The 21,434-nt window shown below is 38.3% G+C and overlaps 1 protein-coding gene across 1 annotated transcript in view; it reads left to right on the forward strand.

The window, feature by feature from the left end:
- The window catches only part of GALNT9 (polypeptide N-acetylgalactosaminyltransferase 9), a 303,470-nt gene that overhangs the window by 274,647 nt on the left and 7,389 nt on the right, over positions 1-21,434 (forward strand). Inside the window, exons 8-9 of the mRNA XM_074200460.1 lie at positions 915-1,052; positions 2,799-2,894. Of these exons, the coding sequence (XP_074056561.1) occupies positions 915-1,052; positions 2,799-2,894 (234 nt within the window). The remainder of the gene's footprint in view (positions 1-914; positions 1,053-2,798; positions 2,895-21,434) is intronic.

Genomic DNA, 21,434 nt, shown 5'->3' on the forward strand with positions numbered 1-21,434 from the left:
ATAGCCTTCAAGAATATCTATCTTGTATAAACTATTATCAGTACATGCTGTCTCCCCCAAAAGAATGTAAGCTTCCTGAGGGCAGGGACTTGTTTTTATCTGTCTACAGTAGCCCAGCACATAATGGATACTGAAAAAATTCTTACTGATTGATTCATAGGATCCTTCCATACCACAATAAAGTCTTCAGATAGAACCTTGCTTATCAGATTTGAGTCCGTGTTCCAAAATGATCAATCCCAGCTTTGGAGGAGGATTTGCTATCACTGGGGAGCTTATAAAGAATATGTTGCCACCTCTAAAGACAATTTCCAAAGAGGAGTTTTGTCCTGATCTCTCGCAATCTTGTTGAAATAAATATGTAATACGCCAAGGGAATTCCTTAGAAGGGAACAGGTAGCACTGATGTGAGTGTAAAAATTCAACTTTCAATCCTTCTACCTCATAGCCATGCCTCATGCATGGATGATCAAGTTCCACAGTCCAGAAGAAACAGTATGTAGCACATGGTCAGAGAGGGGAATAATGAATATCAACTGGAATAACTGGAATAGATTAAAAAGACCTGTTATCACTTCAAATCATGTGCTGGGAATGGAAGCATCCTTCCAGTTCTCAATCATCCCTCTTGGATGATGTCAAGATTAGCCAATTAACGTTGACATTTGCCACTTAATTGGTTAGCCACCATTCCTATCTGTCCAATGCCAAGAGAGTGAGAGGAATAACCAAAAGGTCAAGAAATGAGAGGACTAGCAAGGCAATATTTAATTTGGGCAAGCCACTTTAACCCATCTATAAAGAGAAATGGTCAAAGGAGATGATGTCTCAGGTCTTTGACCCTAGTTAAAGGGAATCGTGTGACTTTTGTGGTCAGCATACAGGACACCTGTGTCTCAATTCCCATTTCACAGAACCCAGGCGTAGATTTTGGGGATGTGTCCGAGCGCCTTGCTTTGCGTCAGAGGCTCCAGTGTCGCAGTTTCAAGTGGTATCTGGAGAACGTGTACCCTGAGATGAGGATTTATAACAATACCATCACCTATGGAGAGGTAGGTACCTTGCTGAAAAACTGACTTCCCATATTTGGTATGTATCCTCCCTTGGGCAAAGTTACCCTCCCTGTCCTTTCTTCTTTAGTATCTCCCTCCTTCACAAGGTGGTATGAGAAAAAACACCTTTTAAATCTGAAAGTACTACTACCAGAGTATGAATTTTTATTGTCTTTCTGGCCCCTGTTACCCCAAACATGCCAACAAATCAATCCCAGAGGAGTAAAAAACATCCCTTCTCCTTCTAAGAAATGTGCACAATGACAATAAACGCTCTACAGCAATGTTTTTGGCCTTCTTTTTTGCCTTTTTTATGTTTATGACACCTAATTGTGTGACCTTGGGTAAGTCACATAACCTCTGCCTCAGTTTCCTCATCTGTAAAGTGATATGATAATAACACTTAACTTCTATGGTGATTGTGAGTATAAAATGAGAGAACATGCAAAGTGCATCATAAATCTTAAAATACTATATATATATACTAGATATTATTAATAATTATTATTATTTACTTTTGTGTTATGAACCCTTTGGATATCTGGTAAAGCCTGTGATTCCTTTTTCCTGAATAATATTTTTACATAATTAAAAGAAATGCTAAATCTCAATTAGAAATTAGTGAAAATAAAGATGAATTGCTTTCCCCATCCAAATTCAGACCCCAAATTCTCAGTGGATCCCAAATCAAGAACTTCTGTCCTAAAGAAATCTGCCATGCATTGAGGAACTATGACTTTGACTCTCACTTGTAAAGATTACCTCTCCAATAGAGATTGCAATTTATCAGTGATTTAGAGAGCTCTTTGAAGATGCCAGAGGCGCCCGGGGGTTAAGGGACTTACCCAGGTTCACAAGACTATTAAGTGTGTCATAGGCAAGATTTGAACCTAAGGGTTCCTTGCTAGAAGCCCAGGACTATCTATTTTGGCTCTCTCTGGCACAGAATACATAAAACCATTACTGGTTTATTTTCTGGGTCTTTTTTTCTTTTTGGTTTCAGCACCATGAGAGGAATAAGCAAGGAGCTTTTCTATTTAAAATCAATAGTTTCTTTAAGGTAGAATTGACAACATTTAGGAACTGGTTTCCTGGGGAAGATTAAGTAAGATCTGGAGTTTGGGAGGCTACATGATATAGTTAATAGAGTCTGGAAGTTGTTTAGTCATTTTTCAGTCGTGTCCAACTCTTCATGATCTCATTTGGGATTTTCTTGGCAGAAATATGAAATGATTTGCATTTCCTTCTTCAGCTCATTTTTGCAAATGAGGAAACTGAGGCAAGCAGGATGAGGTGATTTGCCCAAGATCACACAGCTAGGGAGTGTCTGAGGCTGGATTTGAACTCAGGTCTTCTTGACTCCAGGCCCAGCATTCTATCTACTCACAGCTATTGTCAAAAATATGATAGTGGATTGCCCTGACTCCATTCATCCATTCCTGTTTCCTCAATGATCACTACTACCCCATACATACTGTCATACACAGACCCTCCCAATTAGAATATTATTAGCTCTTTGAAAACAAGAGCATTCTCACTTTTGAATTCTTGTCTCCAGTAAATAGTATAGTGCTTGATGTATAGAAGGCATTTTATTTCATTTCAATATTTCATTGTATTCAATGAATGCATTTTCATTTATTTGTTCAATAATTCGTTCATTCACTGGTATGCCCAATCCTTAGCCTCAGACCTGAGGACAGAACAGGCTAGTAATATAATTTCTCCTTTGGCTCCTGGGTGTAGGTGAGAAACAGCAAGGCCAGTGGTTACTGCTTGGACCAGGGAGCAGAAGATGATGATAGAGCAATCCTATACCCTTGCCATGGGATGTCATCACAGGTAAGCACACCCACCCCATTTGCCAGTGGGACCATAGGGCAGAAATTAAAGAAAGGACACGAGATGGGCACAGTCTGCTGTGGCTGAAGGTTGGCCTTGGGGAGAAGTCTGGATTTGGTTTTAACAATAAAATGAACGCAAGCTGTGATGTAGAAACAAAACTAGGGCTAGATAAGGTAAACAGCTTCTTATGGTTCAGTGCACGGAGGGGGAACAACAAAGAATATACTATCATTGCAGATTGAACAGATGCAGTATTTTAGTGATAGAAAATTCCCTTCTCCATGACAGTGGCAAGTCACTTGTATTACAGTGAAAGCTCTGAGCCCCCACTAGAGTCTTAGGATGCTTTCTGGAGCACTAAGAAGTTAAGGGGCTTGTCAGTTATGTGTCCTTGGAGGGTCTTGAATCATCATCCCAGCTTCATGTTCAATTTTCTATCTACTCTGCCATGTTTCCATTTGTCCTCAAATATGAACCAAATAATAATAATAGTGATGACAATGATGATGATAACAATTATAGCTCCTGCCGCACTAGATTGTTGCAAATACCAAATGAGATTATGTCTGTGAAGCATTTTAGAAACACCCTATAAATGTGACTTATCATTAACATTATGCATGTGAGGGGCAGTTGAAGAAATACAATGGGATGGTAAGTCCAAAGAAAAAAAGAAAGGGGTGACTTAATAACTGTCCTCAAATATTTAAAGAGTTGACCATATCTTCTTGTCCTCAGAGGCCACAATTAGAAACAATGAGAAAGAATTTGCCCTTTGAGATTTGAGAAAAAAGTTCCTAACACTTAGGGGAAGTAGAACCGGCTGCCATAGTAGTCTGTGGGTTCCCCCCTTCCCGCTTCCCTCCCCCTCATGTATGTTTTCAAGTGAGGGTTGACTAATGATCCCTCAGAAACTGGGATTGTAGGACCATACCTCAAGGATTGTTGGACCACACCTCTAAAAATGTGAGACCACTCCTCTAATAACAAATCAATCTTGAAATATGGTTGAAATATGGTTCCAGATTCCAATTCTCTTTCACTGCACTAGGCTTCTTCCTATTCTTGTTCAGGTATGAGGTGTGTAGTGCTTCCCAGAACCTTTACATAGGGCACTGCACACAATGGTCAAAACAAGAAGAAAACATGGAACCAGAAATATAAAATCAGAAGGGTTCTCAGAGATCATCTAGTTCAACCCCTCCATTTTACAGATGAGAAAACTGAGGTCCAGCAAGGTGAAATGTAAGATCATACAGATGACAGAGCTCAGATTCAAGCCCAAGGCAAGAAATTCCCAACCCTTTCCATTCCTTACTGCTTCTCTTCTGTTTATAGATTTACTAATTGAGGAGGGGGGGGTCCTTGGTGGGTCTGCTGGAACACCTAAGAGATCTCTTGATGCTCTCATCATGATTTTCCTAGTGAAAGTTGAAACCTTAGAGGAAAATATGACCCCTTTGGGGAAGAGCCATACTGAAGTGGAGGTCCCTGCCCATGCAGATGACCCTCAAAAACATCTCCCCAGAAAGATTTCTATGGGCATATTGCTCTTGGGGGGAGGGGGTAAGCATCAATCACAGCATTCTCTCTCTCTCTCTCTCTCTCTCTCTCTCTCTCTCTCTCTCTTTCTCTCTTCCCTAGAAACCAACAGCTTCCCACATTGATCTGGGGGGTTCAAGACTGAAATTTAATGAACATTCCTGTTCTATCATTTTTCTTTAATAGGGTGCTCCGGCTCCCTGTGGCTTTATTGCCTCTGGTGTCCTTCTTGCTAATTTTCCATTTTTTTAGGAGACAGAGAGAGACCTCACTGTTCCCAATTCATGAACAGACTTCAATATTTCCAAGTGACTGGATTTTAAAAAAGAATTTTCTTCCCCAACCCTCCCCCACTTCATGTTTTCAATAATGGCCCTTATTTTTAATGAGATTTGGATATTATTTAAATTAAGCATAAGACTTCAATATCCCACCCCATGCCCCATATGTCTTTTTGGACTCTATTGACGTGTTATCTAAATCCAGGCTGCATTAATGAACAAATACAGAGAAAGATTCTGACCTTATCCCAGACAAGACGGTTAATGACAGTCCAGCCCGACAGATCGGCTTAGAATCGTCATTTGTACCACTGCAGAGCAACATGACGAGGTCTGCAGAGCGTAAATGGGGCTCACTGTGGTTAACTGCTCTGCACTGATGGGTCAAACCTTATTACAACAAAGTAGAGAAGCATCTGACTTCCCTTCCCTTCTTCCACCTTTAGTGGTCTCATTAAGAGATACTTGACTGACACTTTCCCAGTGAATTTTAGCTGAATAGCCTTTGATTGTGATAACAAAATGGAATCGCTAAATTAGATGCAAATGAGCTGCCCTTGAAGAAATCCAATTTATGGAGCCTGTCAAAACTCGTGTGGACAATTCTACAGCAGGAGAGGAGCCATTTTTTTCTACAAACCAGAAGGTTACAGGTTCAAGTTCTGTTAGAATGAACCTCTGTAATCTCCATGCTTCAGGTTCTTCCAAGAGACAATATAAATAATAATGCAATTGGGATAGACTGAAGTCTTCTTGTTTTCATAAAACTCCCCCATTCTGTGGCTTGTTGTCAAACCAAATCCTGCCAAGTACATTCAGCTGAAGCTTCTTTCTCCAAAGTTGCTAATGATCTAATTGCCAAATCTAGTGACTTTTTCTCATTTCTCATTCTTCTTAATCTCTCTGCAGCTTTGGACAGTCACTCCACAAACCCTTATTAGGCTCTTTTATTGTCCAGGCTCTATTCAAAGGGCCAGGGATACAAAAGACAGGCAAAAACATGGTGTGTACCTTCAGGAGCTCATATTCTAATGGAAGCGTCAACATGCAAGCAACTATGAGATGATACTACCATTGGTCCTCTTCCTGGATACTCCCTGTCATCTGGGTTATTGTGACATTGACCTCTCCCATCTATCTGACCATTCTTTTTCAGTGTCCTTAGCTGGCTCTTCTTGGGCATACAGTGATCTACCTCAGATCATTTTTTCTTTTCCCATTATAACAGGGGATCTTAATCTGTGACACTGGGTTTTTTAAACATATTTTGATAACTGTGTCTCAATAAAATTGCTTTCATTTGTAATCATATGTCTTTTATATATTTAAAAACTTGATTATAAAAAGGAATCCATAGATTTCTTCAGACCGCTGACAGGGTCCATGACACCAAAAAGGTTAAACCTGTTCTCTACTCTCCCTAATGGTGATCTCATCAGCTCTCATTGATTGAACTATCATCTCTTTGCAAATGATTTTCAGACCTATACATAGTTTTCCATTATTGAAGCTTAAAACTATCCAAAGACTATATTCAGCTCTATTTTTTTTCCTTAGTGCCATATCACCAACCACCTAGTAGGCATCTCAAATTCAACATTATCTTCAAACATTCACATCTGAAACTTTCCTTTTACTGCTGAAATCACTACCTTTTTCACAGTCATGAAAGCTTGCAATCTTGATGTCTTTTTTCAGCTCCTCTCTCAAATTCAACCCATTTCTCCAATCTATTGCAAAATCATGTCATTTCTACTTTCACATTTCTCATCTATGTCCCCTTTCCTCTCACCTAAATGATTGCAATGACCTACTAGCTGGTCTTCCTGTCTTAAGTTTCTCCCACTCCAATCCATTCTCCACACAAGTGATATGATTTTTCTAAGCCACCAGTTGGACCACATCATGATCTTACTCAAAAAATTCTAGTGGTTCTCCATCACTTCCAGGATAAAATATAAAATCCTCCACTGGAGATATAAAATTTTTCACAGTCTGACTCCTTCCCATGTTTCCAATTTCCTTACTCTTTATTACCAATATTTCATGTTCCTTACACATGATACTATCTCCCAAACTGTAAGAAGATAATGGCAAGGAAAACTTTTGTAGGAAGGGGAAAAGGAAAAGAAAAAGGAAAGGAGAGGGAATGGAAGGGAAAGGAAGGGAAGAGTACAAAAGGGAAGGATATGTGCATATTCATTGACTATCCCCAAGTCTAGGATCCACCTTTCTTCACTTTTCCCTCCTATCTTCTCTGACTTCCTTTAAAAATGAGCTCAAATTCACAAACACACACACACACACACACACACACAGACACATCATACTGCCCTGCCCCTCTCCAGTGCCCTCCCATGGACAAAGTGTCTCTCCTATTATATTATGGGTTCCTTGAGAGCAGACTCAGTTGTTTTGACCTTTCTTTCTATTCCTGGCCCTTTGCAGAGTGTCTGACACATAGTAGGCTCTTAAATGTTTGTTGGCTATTGATTGACTAAGGAACTTAGCTTTATAGCTTGCTTTGAATCTGTCCAAGTTACTCCACTTTCAAGCCAGTTCACATGAGGAGAGAAGTGAGTAAGTGATGCTTTCAGTAGGAGTTTGCTGGATTTTTACATATTCTCTAACACTTTGCCAGCAAAAGCCCTCATGGGATGAAACTTTAAGAGAAACATGGGGCTTCAATTAGGATTTGGGGATGGGATAAAGTTGGAAAGAAGAAAAATAATTTCATGGGGAAGGTCTTCCTGGAAGCTCCCTGCTATATATAACAGACATGGCCTCTTCCCTCTTGAACCATTCATTCATTTCATCTTTCAAGGTCTCTACCTCTGGAAGCAAAGAACCCAGAGGCTTAGGCATGCTATGCTGAGAAGAGGTAACATATTCTCCATCCTCTCTGAACATAGCCCATCTTCAAATATAAAACAACCTTCTCTCCAACTGCTCTGCTGGAAACTCCAAGATAAGGGGGATTATTGCATCTTAAACCCCTCTCTATACAATCATTATTCCTTTGGGCAAAATGCCCTTAGAGTTCAGCTACTCCAATTTCATATGAAGGCTCACTGGTCTCTTCTGGGCTCTCTGAAGCTTCATTATTTCTCCCTAAAGAGGAATGTGCTCATTGCCCGAGACTGATCTCCACCTGAGCAAGAGTGGCTGATGGGAGAATTAATCCACCAGATCTTCCTACTGAACATTCTTTGGCTCTTTCTCATTGGCATTTTACAGTGGCCTGAATGGTGCTTAGCCTATCAGAGAAGAGCTGCTTTATCTAAGTTGGGTATTTTTTGCAGATAAACATGACTTGGAGTCGTTCATTGACTCTAAGTTTATTAATGATTACACGGCTGGAAAACTTGTATCTTCTTCCCTACCCATTACACAATTAATTCAGTGTGAGGGCCATAGCTGCATTAGTCCTAAGTCTAAGGATTGGGAGACATTTTTAAAAAAGGAAAGGAAATATCTGTCATTGGTCTGAGATCAGCCTTACTTGAAATAACTGAATTTTCACTTGTGAAAATTTTCCTGACTTTAGGTTCTAGCTATTTTTCTGCCTTGAGGAAGGTTTCTAGTGGACAAAGAGGGATGTGGGCAAATGTGGAATTGTGACTTGGAACCAGGAGTATCTGGATCTGAATCCTGACCTTGATCAAATTACTTGACCTTTCTGAATCAGTTTCCTCAATCATAAATTGAGGGGAGTGGAAGTAATGACTTCAAAGGTCCCAGCCATCTTCAAAGCAAAGATTTTGTAATCTTCTCTAACCAAAAGATAAGGCAAAAATGTTAAAGTATGTAAAGTTCTATATCTAGATTCTCAGAGTTGAATTCCTGTTTCAAACACACCTATAAACTATGTGATTGATCCCTGGGTAAGTCACTTACCTGCTTTGAACCTCAGTTTTTTCTATCTGTAAAGTGAGAGCATTAGATTCCATAGGAACCTATGGTTCAAGTCTTTTTAAAAATCATACCAGATGAAGGTTTGAAGCTTCTTTGAAAGGCAGATTCACACAGCATTGATTACTAGTGGTTCTGTTCTCATCCTTGCACCTTCAAGGCCCGGTGGTATGAGTTGCATAAATTTAAGAAATTCCCAACAGATACCAAGCATTGTTCCAATCAGGTAAATCAGTCATCAGCCCCTCCTAGTTAGAGTATATCTTCTTTAGCTGGAATGCCATGTGTATAGTACATGTGATTGCTTGGAATGAAGAAGAGAAACCTCATGGGGAGCCTGGTAGAAGGAGAATTGATAGTCCTCTTACATTATTCAAAGGCTTATTGTGTGGGAAAGAGAATAACAGTGTCCCATTTGGCCCCAAAGGATACATCTAGAGGAAGGAAGGGATTGAGCATTTATTAAGCACCTACTATATATTAGGCACTATATTAATCTCCTAATCAATATTATCTCTTTCAGTCCTTATAACAATTCTGGAAAGTAGGTTGCTATTATTATTATTATCTCCATTTTACAGATGAAGAAATTGTGGCAGATACAGGTTAAGTGACTTGCCCAGGGCCATACAACTAGGAAGCCATTTCTGAACCCAGTTCCTCCTAACTTCAAGCCCAGTGCTCTAGCCAATGAGTCACCTAGTCACCTGTAGCAGCAGGAGGTGAGAAGAGAGGGGCTTGGGAAAAAATTCAGACTGGACATCAGGAAAGTTTTCCTAACATGTAGAGATGAACAAAAGGGGAATGAGCTGCTTGGGAAGGGACTGTGTCCCCCTTGCTGAAAACTTTAAGACAGAGGCTGTTTAACCTCTGTTATAGACAGAGGGGATTCTCACAGGTACACATACATATACCAGCCATAGCAAAGAATGTCATACTTCAAGGAATGGATGCCTCCAGGCAAAAGGGAAACATTGAATGTTTTTTTCTCCTTTTCTTCACATTTTGGTCAGTTTTTATTTAAGTCGAAGGCTCTGCTGAGAAAATTTCTTTTCAAACACTCCTGGAGGGCAGAGGGGCAACATGGCCAGTGTTTAATGCCAGTCTGTCAAACTCCATCTTCACAGCTGATGCCTTTGGCAGGTCTATAAACAGGTGGACAGTCTCACACTTTGTCTTTCTTGATTGAAAATTAGTCTGGGCAGAATCCTGAGTGCTAGGAAGTGGAGATTAAAAGCTACTTTCACTTAGCAGGATGTCAGCAGCCAAACAGCTCTTAGCGATAGGAAAGGGTTTATCCTCTGAAGAACCATGAGTGCATATGTAAGTAGCCATTGGCACATTGCCCATTCCTTCCAGATGGGGAAGGACATGGGGTGCTGAGAAGAGAGGGGTGAGAGATTCTCCAAGTTCTGACTGATTCCCCCAAGAGCAGAGCTGGAAGTAAGTGGAAGAAATCCTGGAATTATCACTATGATTTGTGTGGTACTGAAAAGATTGAGAATCAGAGAACCTGGATCTATATCGCAGTTCTACTGAAGAACCTTGGTCAAGTTATGACCCTTTTCTGGACAGCATTGTTCATCTTTAAAATAAGGATATTAAGTTAGTTAAATTGTAACCTCTCTTCTAGATATAGTAATATTATAAGGATACAATATAAAGTTATTGCATTATATATAACAATAGAATGTTATAGTATTATATTAAATAGTACAATACAATATTAATATTTAGTGCAATATTAATATAATATTAGGTGTATTGATATAGTTAGAAATGGCTATAAATATAATATAGCTAGAGGAGATTTTATAATAATATTATATAGCAATAATGTATTATATAATAATATATTATTACATAGTAATAATTATATTATAATATAGTGATAATTATAAATGATATTTACATGATAATTACATTATGTTGTATCCTTACTATTATTACAATATTATAATATTAGCTAACATTTATACATCACTTTAAGACTGGCAAGTTGTGATGATTCCACAAGGGGAAATTGGGCACTAACAACCCCATTTTACATGCTACCTCATTTAATTTTTGAACTTTAAATCTATGGACCTTCAAGCTCTCCTTATAATAAATGAATAATCTTTTGGTAAAAGAATGATTACAGCCTTTGTTTTCAGTTGGAGTTTTTTGTTTGTTTTGACAACACAAGCATTTCCCAGTATTTCCATTCTTGACCCCTGCCTATAGAACCCTCCCCATCACAAAAAAATCGGTATGTGAAACAATTTTGCACCATGATAGGATCCAGTAGCATACCCAATATTCAGTGCTCATCGCCCCCTATCTCCCTACCAAGAGAAGAAAAGGATGTTTCTTCATCTTTCATGGGATCATAGATTAAAATCTGGTAGGAATCAGAAGCTCTTAAAGTATTTTTAGGCTCCTACTGCATATGGGGCACTGTTCTAAACAAGGAGTGAAACATCTATTTGCATTCTATTGGGGTAGACAAGAAGTTCATATTAAAAATATAGTGTAAACATAAAGTTAATAAATGCAAATATATACAAAATAGTCAGGGAGGGATGAAGAACAGTAGCAGTTGAAGGGATCAAGAAAGGGTTTATGGAGATGAGAGTGCTTGAACTGTGTCTTAAAGGAAAAGAGAACCTCAGTGAGGCAGTGGTAAGGAAAAAAATCCTTTCCAGGCATAGGAAACATCCAGGAGACATCATGGGGAAGAAAGATGGAGTGGCATGGATGAACAGAGAGAAGGCAAGTTAAGTTAGATAGTAGAGTGCAAGAAGGGAAGTGATATCTAATAATAGATACCATCTAGAAATAGATTTAAAATGGAAGTTGTTTTAAGGAAAATTGGGCCAGAGAGAAGTCGTAATATGATCAAGGGCACACAGGCAATGAATGACCCAGCCTTGATTTGAATGTAGTTCCTCCAACTCCAAAGCACTCTTTCCATCATGCCACTCAGTCATTCACTGCTTTTTATCTGAATTCAACATCGAGTGGATGGACAGATGGATGGATGGATGGATGGATGGATGGATGGATGGATGGATGGATGGATTGAGGAATGAATGGATGGATGGATGGATTTACATTGTTGCAGTCAGACTTTGTATTGTGTACTCAATGTATTTCTCTACAAATTCTGCTCTCTTCCCTCTGCATCAGTTCAAATTTGTCTTCCCAAGTTTCTCTGAATTCTTCATATTCTTTGTTTCTTGTTCACAATAACATCCTCTGCCATGATTCATTCAGTCATTCCCTTTCAGTGTGTGCTAAACTTTCTTTCCATTTTATGCTACCAGGAAAAACTTCTACTATGAATATTTTGATATAAACTTAAAGCATATGTATGTATAAAATAAATAGATAGATAGATAGATAGATAGATAGATAGATAGATAGATAGATCCCAAATGAAGGGACAGTGTGAGTGATGAGCGATCCTTACAAAGTCTCTCTTTAAAGTTATTAAACTATTCACATTTTCAACCTTAAAATTCCATTATGGACATTATACTACAGAAGTCAAAAACATAGAATGAATACATATATATGCATATGAATCTATAGATACATAGGTGTCTGGGTACCTGTATAGATATAGATATAGATATAGATATAGATATAGATATAGATATAGATATAGATATAGATATAGATATAGATATAGATATAGATATAGATATAGATATAGATATAGATATAGATATAGATATAGATATAGATATAGATATAGATATAGATATAGATGTAGATGTAGATGTAGGTGTAGATGTAGATGTAGATGTAGATGTAGATGTAGATATCGATGATATAGATATAGATAGATATAGATATAGATACAGATACAGATACAGATACAGATAGATATAGATATAGATATAGATATCGATATTGATATCGATGTAGATGTAGATGTAGATATCGATGATATAGATATAGATAGATATAGATACAGATACAGATATAGATATAGATAGATATAGATATAGATATAGATGTAGATGTAGATGTAGATGTAGATGTAGATATCGATGATATAGATATAGATAGATATAGATATAGATACAGATACAGATAGAGATAGACATAGATATAGATATCGATATAGATATCGATATAGATATCGATATCGATGTAGATGTAGATGTAGATGTAGATATCGATGATATAGATATAGATACAGATACAGATATAGATATAGATAGATATAGATATAGATGTAGATGTAGATGTAGATGTAGATGTAGATGTAGATATCGATGATATAGATATAGATAGATATAGATATAGATAGATATAGATATAGATATAGATACAGATACAGATACAGATATAGATATAGATAGATATAGAGATAGAGATAGATGTAGATGTAGATGTAGATGTAGATGTAGATATCGATGATATAGATATAGATAGATATAGATATAGATACAGATACAGATACAGATAGATATAGATATAGAGATAGATATAGATTAGATATATATATAGATATAGATATAGGCATAGGCATGGATATGGATATAGATATAGATATAGATATAGATATAGATATAGGCATAGGCATGGATATGGATATGGATATAGATATAGATATAGATGTAGATGTAGATATAGATATAGATATAGATGTAGATGTAGATTAGATATAGATATGCATATGGATATGGATATGGATATAGATAAAGATATAGATATAGATGATATCAATATTGATATAGATATATAGATATCTATATAGATATAGATGTAGATGTAGATATAGCTATCTGTGTATACATAAATATATATATGTACAACTGCAGAGAGTTTTGTATATATGTGCATTATAGGCATTTCTATATAGATATATAGAGACATTTAGAGAGTCATTTGTTCACAAAAGCACAAATAGATATATCTATATAGATAGATAACTACACCTTTTCATATGGGTTTGTGTTTATGTGTGTGTGTAGAGAAAAGACTAGAAGACAGAGAGAGAGAGAGAGAGAGAGATGATAGATAGACTGATGGATAGACAGACTGTAGCCTTTCTTTGCCTTTGATCTCTGTGGTATCAAAGAATTGGAAGAATATAATAACTCTTAAGAGAGACTTTGCAAGAGTCATTTGTCTCCCATCCTATACTATCACTTTATTCAGCATCAAAGACTATTCAAGTGTTCATGGCTAAGTATGGATTAAATGTGCATAAATTTTACTGGCAAAGATTGGGATTGGTTTCCCAGTATGATCCCAGAGACCAAGAGGCTTTTAGAGCTCAGTTCATTAAACCTCTCTCCAAGTAGAAATCTGTGAGATGAGTCTTAATTTTCTCCAGATTGTTGATTCTGAAAATGGGAGTAAGCCCGACATGGGTGTCTAATCAAGATTATTTGACAAAATTGTCATTAAATCATGAAAACCAAGCTTCTGAGAAACATAGGCACCCCATCACATCAAGGGCAAGTATTGTTTTTGCAAAAAAATCAGTCATTTGAGTTTTGGAATCCCTGTGTGAAAGCTAAGAGATAAAAGGTCCCAGTAGGAAGAACCAGTAGGACCTTCAGCAGTTATGCTGATGTTTGCAAAGCTGTCAGCACTCAAATGTCTTGGCTAAGCCTAGCTCCCAAATCAAAAAAAACACATAAAAAATTGGTGAGAGGCAAAATTCCTTGCATTTACTAGGGAGAGAATTTTTAAATCTTAAAATGCTCTATTATTATGGTATTATTATTACCATTATTTACTGATGACTAGAATCAAAGTTGAGCTTGTTTATATGTGGGGTTTGCCTTGGAAAAAAGAAACAAAATTAATTTGCAAATTGTTCTTCTGGACATTCGTGACACTGTTTTTAGCTCTAATAAATTAGACCCAGCCAAGGCCTAGACAGTTATTGCTTCCATGACCAATGAGAATGCAGGCGCTGCAGAGTCCCAGTAACTTTATTTTCAGGGTATTACATCGCATTAGCTGTGACATTGAAGGGGCTTGATAAATATTTGTTGCACTAATAGTGTAGGCAATAGAATTTAACCCATCCCATTCAGGACTTCCAGCTTCTCCCTTATACGTCTTATGTGGGTAAAGCAGAACACTGGACCTGGAGAGCTGAATTCAAATTTGGCCTCAACCCTTCTTAGCTGTGTTACCCTGGGTAAGTCATTTAACTGATGTCTGCCTCGGTTTCCTTATCTGTGAAATGGGGATAACTGTTGTAAGAATCAAATGGTAAATGCAATTATATGTAATTTATCAAAACTTTTTTTATTGTTTTGCCAACACTAAAAGGCTGTATCTAAATCACTTTCCATAATTGTTGGTGTCCATTCAACCAGATACCTTCCATGGGCCAAGTACCAAACTAGGCCATACGCTGGGAAATTAGTTTGCTTTTTAGCTTCATCACTCAGATACTTCATAATCCACTTTTCAAAAAGCATCACCTCTTGTCGGTCCCTTGGTGCTCAAGGCTCAGCCACGGGTGTAATACGACAGATGCCTCTGGATCTCGGTTTCCTCTGCTGTGTGATATAAGCCACTCATTAGAAAATGGAAGCCCTGAAGCATCACTGCTGATTCTTGAAATGTCCAAGGGCCCATCAACTGCCTTGATTTGAAACTAATAGCAATTTAGAGCTTCAGTCCCCATTGTCTCATCTCAACTCTGATGCTGAAGAGGTGGCAGGTCCTTCATTTTAAAAATGTAGACTGAGTTCTCAATTTCAGTCTTGATTGAAATTTCTCTGTGAAGTGGAATTGTGACTATTTGGAAGCCTCAAGGCTATAGATAGAAAGCTACTGAACTACTTGTTCATATTTAGGGGGTTGGCTCCCTGGAAAAGGGGACATGATGATGACAGAACCCTTGAAGAGAGTCATTGGCTTGGGGCCATGCAAGGGAATGAGGAAGAGAACCTTCTCAAAGAGAAAGCATACCCACACAATGTCTATCCTTTAGGATAAAGCCCTAGTTGTACTGGTGTGGTCCTATAGATCCAATAAATGGAATGTACTAGAATTAAGTAAACACCTTCAACTTATGATATTGTCCTTTTCTCACCTAGACTTAAGTCATATTTATTGTAATCAATAATGTCAGAGGGATATGGTAGATAGACATGTGAAATATCTATATCTATTTCTATCTATATCTATGTATATATATATATGTGTGTATATGTATATATATACATATATATGTGTATATATGTATATATATACATATATGTGTATATATATATATATATATATATATATATATATATATATATATTCTCTCAAAGGGATCCCAGGACTGACTTGAAATACCATATTAGTGGAAAGAGCTGGATTGAAAGTCATGAAACCTAAATCCCTGCCCTCACTATATACCAACTTTCTGTATTGTTCTTTGTTTTCCCATCTGCTAAATGAGGATAACAATGTCAAACAAAAATGAATCACCAGTATTTATTAAATTCCTATTATGTTCCTACTATAAGAGATTGGGGGCGGGGGCAAAGGCCAAAAAACAAAACAGTCCCTACCCTCTGGGAACTTGCATTTCTAGTTACATCACAAAACTGGACCAAGCAGAATGACCATCCCACTGAGATTCAGAGGACAGAAGTTTTAGCCCTGCCTTGGCCTATTTAGTTTTTGGCCTAGGACAAATCATGCATTTCAAGCTGCAAGAGTCCCTGGAGATTATCAGATCCAACCCTCTCTCTCTTTACACATAAGTAAAATGAAGCTCAGAGATGGATAGAGATTTGTCCAAGGTCACACAGGTAGAAAGTAGCAGAGCTGGGATTCAAATCCAGGTTCTCTTTTCTACCACACATGATACCTCTTAATATGTATCCCTTAGTGGAACTCATAATTTTATTAGGAGGAAGGGGACTTAATTAGTCTGAAAGCACTATGTGTCAGTTATTATTTCAGTCACATCCCACTCTTTATAACCCCATCTGGGATTCTTTTTGACAATGGTACTGGAGTGGTTTGCCACTTTCTTCCAGCTCATTTTCCAGATGAGAAAACTAAAGTAAACAGGGTGAAGTGACTTGGCCAGAGTCACACAGCTAGTAGGGGTCTGAGGCCAGATTTGAACTCAGGAAGCTGACTCCAGGCCTTGTACTCTATCCACTATGGTACCACCTAGCTGGTCTATTATTATTATTTTCTTTATTTTTAGGTTTTTTGCAAGGCAAATGGGGTTAAGTGACTTGCCCAAGGTCACACAGCTAGGTAATTATTAAGTGTCTTAGGCTGGATTTGAACTCAGGTACTCCTGACTCCAGGGTCGATGCTCTATCCACTGCGTCACTTAGCTGCCGCATTATTATTTTCTTAGCAATAATAAATCCAATATTGAATGTGCAAGTATTAAGTGAAATAGAATCTCCTACATGAGTGGTAGCACCGTATTAATAATGAGTAAGCTGCACTCAAGAGTCAGGAAAACACAGGCTTCAAACTTTGCCTTTGCTGCAGATTGTCTTGTGACTTCAGGCAAGAGTTCCCACCAGTCCCTCAGGGAACTCTCTAAGGAACAAATTGGCAGAGCAGATGCCAACCTTCTTTGGTGAAGGAGCTTCCTCATAGGTACCCTTTTGCCTATTGAATCACAGTTTTAATCTTTTTAAGTGACATACTTAGAAGGTTCATCATCATCATCATGATCATCCTATTATCAGTCTTCATACAAATATTCCAGCCCAACTGTTCCCTCTCCCTTATATGATATATTCCCTCTCCCACCAATATACCATCTTCCATGCCAGGAATGAAATCCCGTGTCTTCTCAGAATCCCATGCTCCATGGAAGACCACTTCCAATATGAAGCCTTTGATTATCATCACACAGCAATAATAGCTTGCATTTATCTAGCTCTGCACATAACTTTTCAAAGAGCATTATAAATATTATCTCATTTGATTCTCATAAAAATCCAGAAAGAGAAGTGCCTTTACTATCCTCATTTTATAGGCAAACTAAAGCAGGCAGATTAAGTGACTTGCCCAGGGTCACACAGCTAGAAGTTTCTGAAACAAGTTTGGAACTCAAGTCTTCTGACTCCAAGCTAGAAGTCAATTTAGCTTCCTCAGTAGTTAGCATACATGGCCTGTCCCTTCTCTCCCTCATCTTGGGAGAGGATTACTTAGAATTTATTTTGTATATGCTTTGTACTCTCTCATATCTATTCCCATAATGTTTCTCTAAGTAGATTGTAAAGTCCTAAAGGACTGGGGAAGTGTTCATTTGGGCCTGGAGTTAGGAAGTCTCATTTCCCTGACCCCAGAAACACAGTCTAGTTGTGTGACCCTGCACAAATCAATGTCCTCATCTGTAAAATGAGCTAGAGAAGGTGATGGCTTAACCACTCCAGTAGCTTTGCCAAGGAAAAATAATCAAATATGGTCTCAGACCTGTACTAGCTGTGTGACCCTGGGTAAGTCACTTTACCCTATTTGCCTCATTTTCCTCATCTGCAAGATGAGTTGGAGAAGGAAATGGCAATTCATTCCAGTATTTTTGCCAAGAAAACCCCAAATGGAGTCACGAAGAGTTGACTCAACTGGAAACAACTGAACAATAACATCTCCAATGACTAGGATAGTACCTGATGCATAATAAGTGTTTAATACATGCCTGTTGGATTGCATTGAATCAAGTTGAATTGTGGGTCAGAACAAGTATGAATAGAAATCCTAAACTTTTTTCTCAGTGCCTACCTACATTCTTAATGCACTCCTAGAGAGCAGGCAACCACATTCAGTAAACTGTAAAAATAATGGCCCATTTCCAAAGCTATGTATAATCTGTTTTGTAACAGCAATAAGACACAATCATTGCTGATTTTCTGGGTGAAAATTACATTTCTCCACCAACCCAGCAAGTCAGTCTCTGCATTTAACTCTCTTCCTCTCTCCCTACAGACCAGAACAGATGGAAGCCAGACTAGCTTTAGCTCCAAGTCATTAGAGTTTGCAGTAATGTTTTCCACAATTGGAGGGGAATTTGTAGGTCTGTCTCAGACCCTATCCATGTGAACTTAGGAACCAGAAAAGCACCTCATCATGAAGTTCTAGCCCCTGAAGTTGGTCCCAGTGAGGAGTCTTCCATGGTTCATGAGTACAAGGGTTCAGCCATCCTCTGAGATGAAGATCTCCCTTGAACTTGCAGAATTTTTAATCACCAACTCTAGTGGCCTTTTCTCTATCCTCATCTTTCTTGACCTCTCTGCAGCTTCTGACCTTGCTAACCACCCTTTTCTCCAGGATTCTCTCTTCTTTAGGTTTTCATGACATTGCTCTCTTCTGATTCTCTCCTGCTTGATCATTCCTTCTCCTTTTTTTTTGTGATATCTTCAGCCAGTTCTTTCCTCTTACCTATGAGGGCTCTACCCTTCTGTTCTCTTTTCTTTCTATACTGTTTGTTTCTTCGGTGATCTCGGCTTCCATAGAATCAATTAGGGACGACTAGTGCATTGGATAGAGCACTAGGTGTAGAGTCAGGAAGACCTGAGTTCAAATCCAACTTCAGACATTTATTGGCTATGTGATCCTGGACAAATTGTTTAAAAGAAATCTCTAGTTGCCTCAACTTACTCAGTTTACCCTAGCTGTTAGGATCAAATGAGAAATAATTGTAAAGTGCTTAGCATAGTTCCTGACAAATAATAAATGTTAACTAGTGACATTAATAATAATTACCATTTCTATGCAGATGATTCCCAAATCTATTTATCCAGCTCAATCCTCTCTCCTCGCCTCCAGTCTCCTATCTTTAATTGTCTATTGAATATTTTGTACTGGGTGTCTTATAAACATCTTAAATTCCACACATCAAAAACAGAATTAATATCTTTCTCTCCAAACCCTTCCCACATTCTAATTTTTCTATTATTGTTGAAGGTAATAGCACCCTTCCAATCACCCAGGCTCAAAATCTCCTCTTTGGCTTTGTCTCAATCTGTGGGGTCTGTGAGTTTCTCTCTCTCTCTCTCTCTCTCTCTCTCTCTCTCTCTCTCTCTCTCTCTCTCTTTCTCTCCTCCCTTATATCCAATCACAGGTCAAATCCTGTGATCTTCGTAATATCTTTGTGTACATTCCTCCCTTCTGTCCTCTGACATTACCACCATCCTGTTCCATACCTTTTTCACCTTATGCCCAAACTACTTGCAGTAACCTTCGACTTGATCTCCCTACCTCATGTTTTCTCACTCCAGTTCATTCTTCATTTTTTTCTCTAAGTGATTTTTCAAAGTATAGGTCCAACCCTGTCACTCCACTAACACAACTAACCTTAGGTGGTTCCCTATCACCTCTAGGATCAAATTTAAAAATCCTATGTTTGACTTCACAATCTAGCTTCTTCCTATGTTTTCAGTCTTCTAACACCTTATACTCCCCCACATTGTCAGTGATCCAGTGACAGTGACCTCCTCGTTATCCTTTCCACAAAACAATCTATCTCTGACTGAACAGTTTCACTGGCTGGCCATTGAACAGCCTCTCCCTCCTTATCTCTGCTTCTTAAATTCTTTGACTTCTCTGAAGGCTCAACTAAAGTCCCAACTTTTACAAGAAGGCTTTCCAAGTGCTCCTTAATGTTAGTGTCATATATCTTGGGTGTTGTTGTTTGTCCTTCATGTTTGAAGAGGACCGATGACATCACAGGGGATTCTTGACTTGATTATGAATTGGATTTAAGTGAGGCAGAGTTGGATGAAATTGTAACACACTCTCTCTCCCTGAGTCTTCAACGTCCAGCAGTAAGAAAAAGTCAAGATGGCTGGTGATGTCCAGGATGCAATGGATGACCTTGGCATCTTCAATATCTAGCCAAGCTCTGAGCACTCCACATTCCCTGCTTCATTGGAACAAATAAATTTCATCCACCATTCCCTGGTTGTTTACTTATCCTTTGCTTGATACTTTGAACTATGAGGTCCTTAAAAGCAAGGGACTATTTTGTTTGTTTTGGAATTTTTATTACCAGCACTTAGCAGTATGCCAGACATGTAGTAAACACTTAATGAGTATTTGTTGACTGACTATTAGAAGCACTATCAAAGTTTTGCAGAGAAAAAAAGTCTTGGCCAAGGTCAAACAAAGGTGATATTTGAACCCAACTTCTCTGACTCTAGAGTGACTCAAGAGTCACAGAATTTGGGTTCAGTGACTTTGTCACTAGTTCTGTGACCTTGAACAAGTTGCTTAATTTCCCTAAACCTCCCTTCCCCACCTGTAAGATGAGAAGGCTGGGCTAGATGATCCCAGTTTCACTTCAACCTCTCCATCAGTGATACTGACTTTTGTCTCAAAGAATTCTTTTCTTGCTGATAGCAGATGATAATAAAAACATGTTTCCTTCCTTTCCCCTTATTTTACAATTAAGGAATCCCAGAGGCAGTGTTGGGATTCAAACCTAGATCCTCTGATTATAAATTATACTGAGATTTTCCTTACTTCACCTCAATTCCCAATATGCCAGCCAAGATTTCAGAAGGTTGTTGTGGTTTAATCATTTCTGACTCGTGGTGACCCCATTTAGGGTTTTCTTGGCAGACACTGAAGGGGTTTGCTACTTCTTCCTCCAACTTATTTTACAGATGAGAAAATTGAGGCAAATGGTGTTAAGTGACTTGCCCAGGATCACACAGTTAGTTAGTGTCTGAGGCTGGATTTGAACTCAAGAAGATGAGTCTTCCTGACACCAGACCTGGTGTTTACCCACAGTGCCAGCTTACTGCCCTATATCTGATAACTGGTTTATCCTAATGGAGCCCAAGCCAAGGATCTAAAAATCCTAGGC

The sequence above is a fragment of the Macrotis lagotis genome, chromosome X (assembly GCF_037893015.1).
Source record: "Macrotis lagotis isolate mMagLag1 chromosome X, bilby.v1.9.chrom.fasta, whole genome shotgun sequence".
In the NCBI taxonomy this organism is placed as follows: domain Eukaryota; kingdom Metazoa; phylum Chordata; class Mammalia; order Peramelemorphia; family Peramelidae; genus Macrotis; species Macrotis lagotis.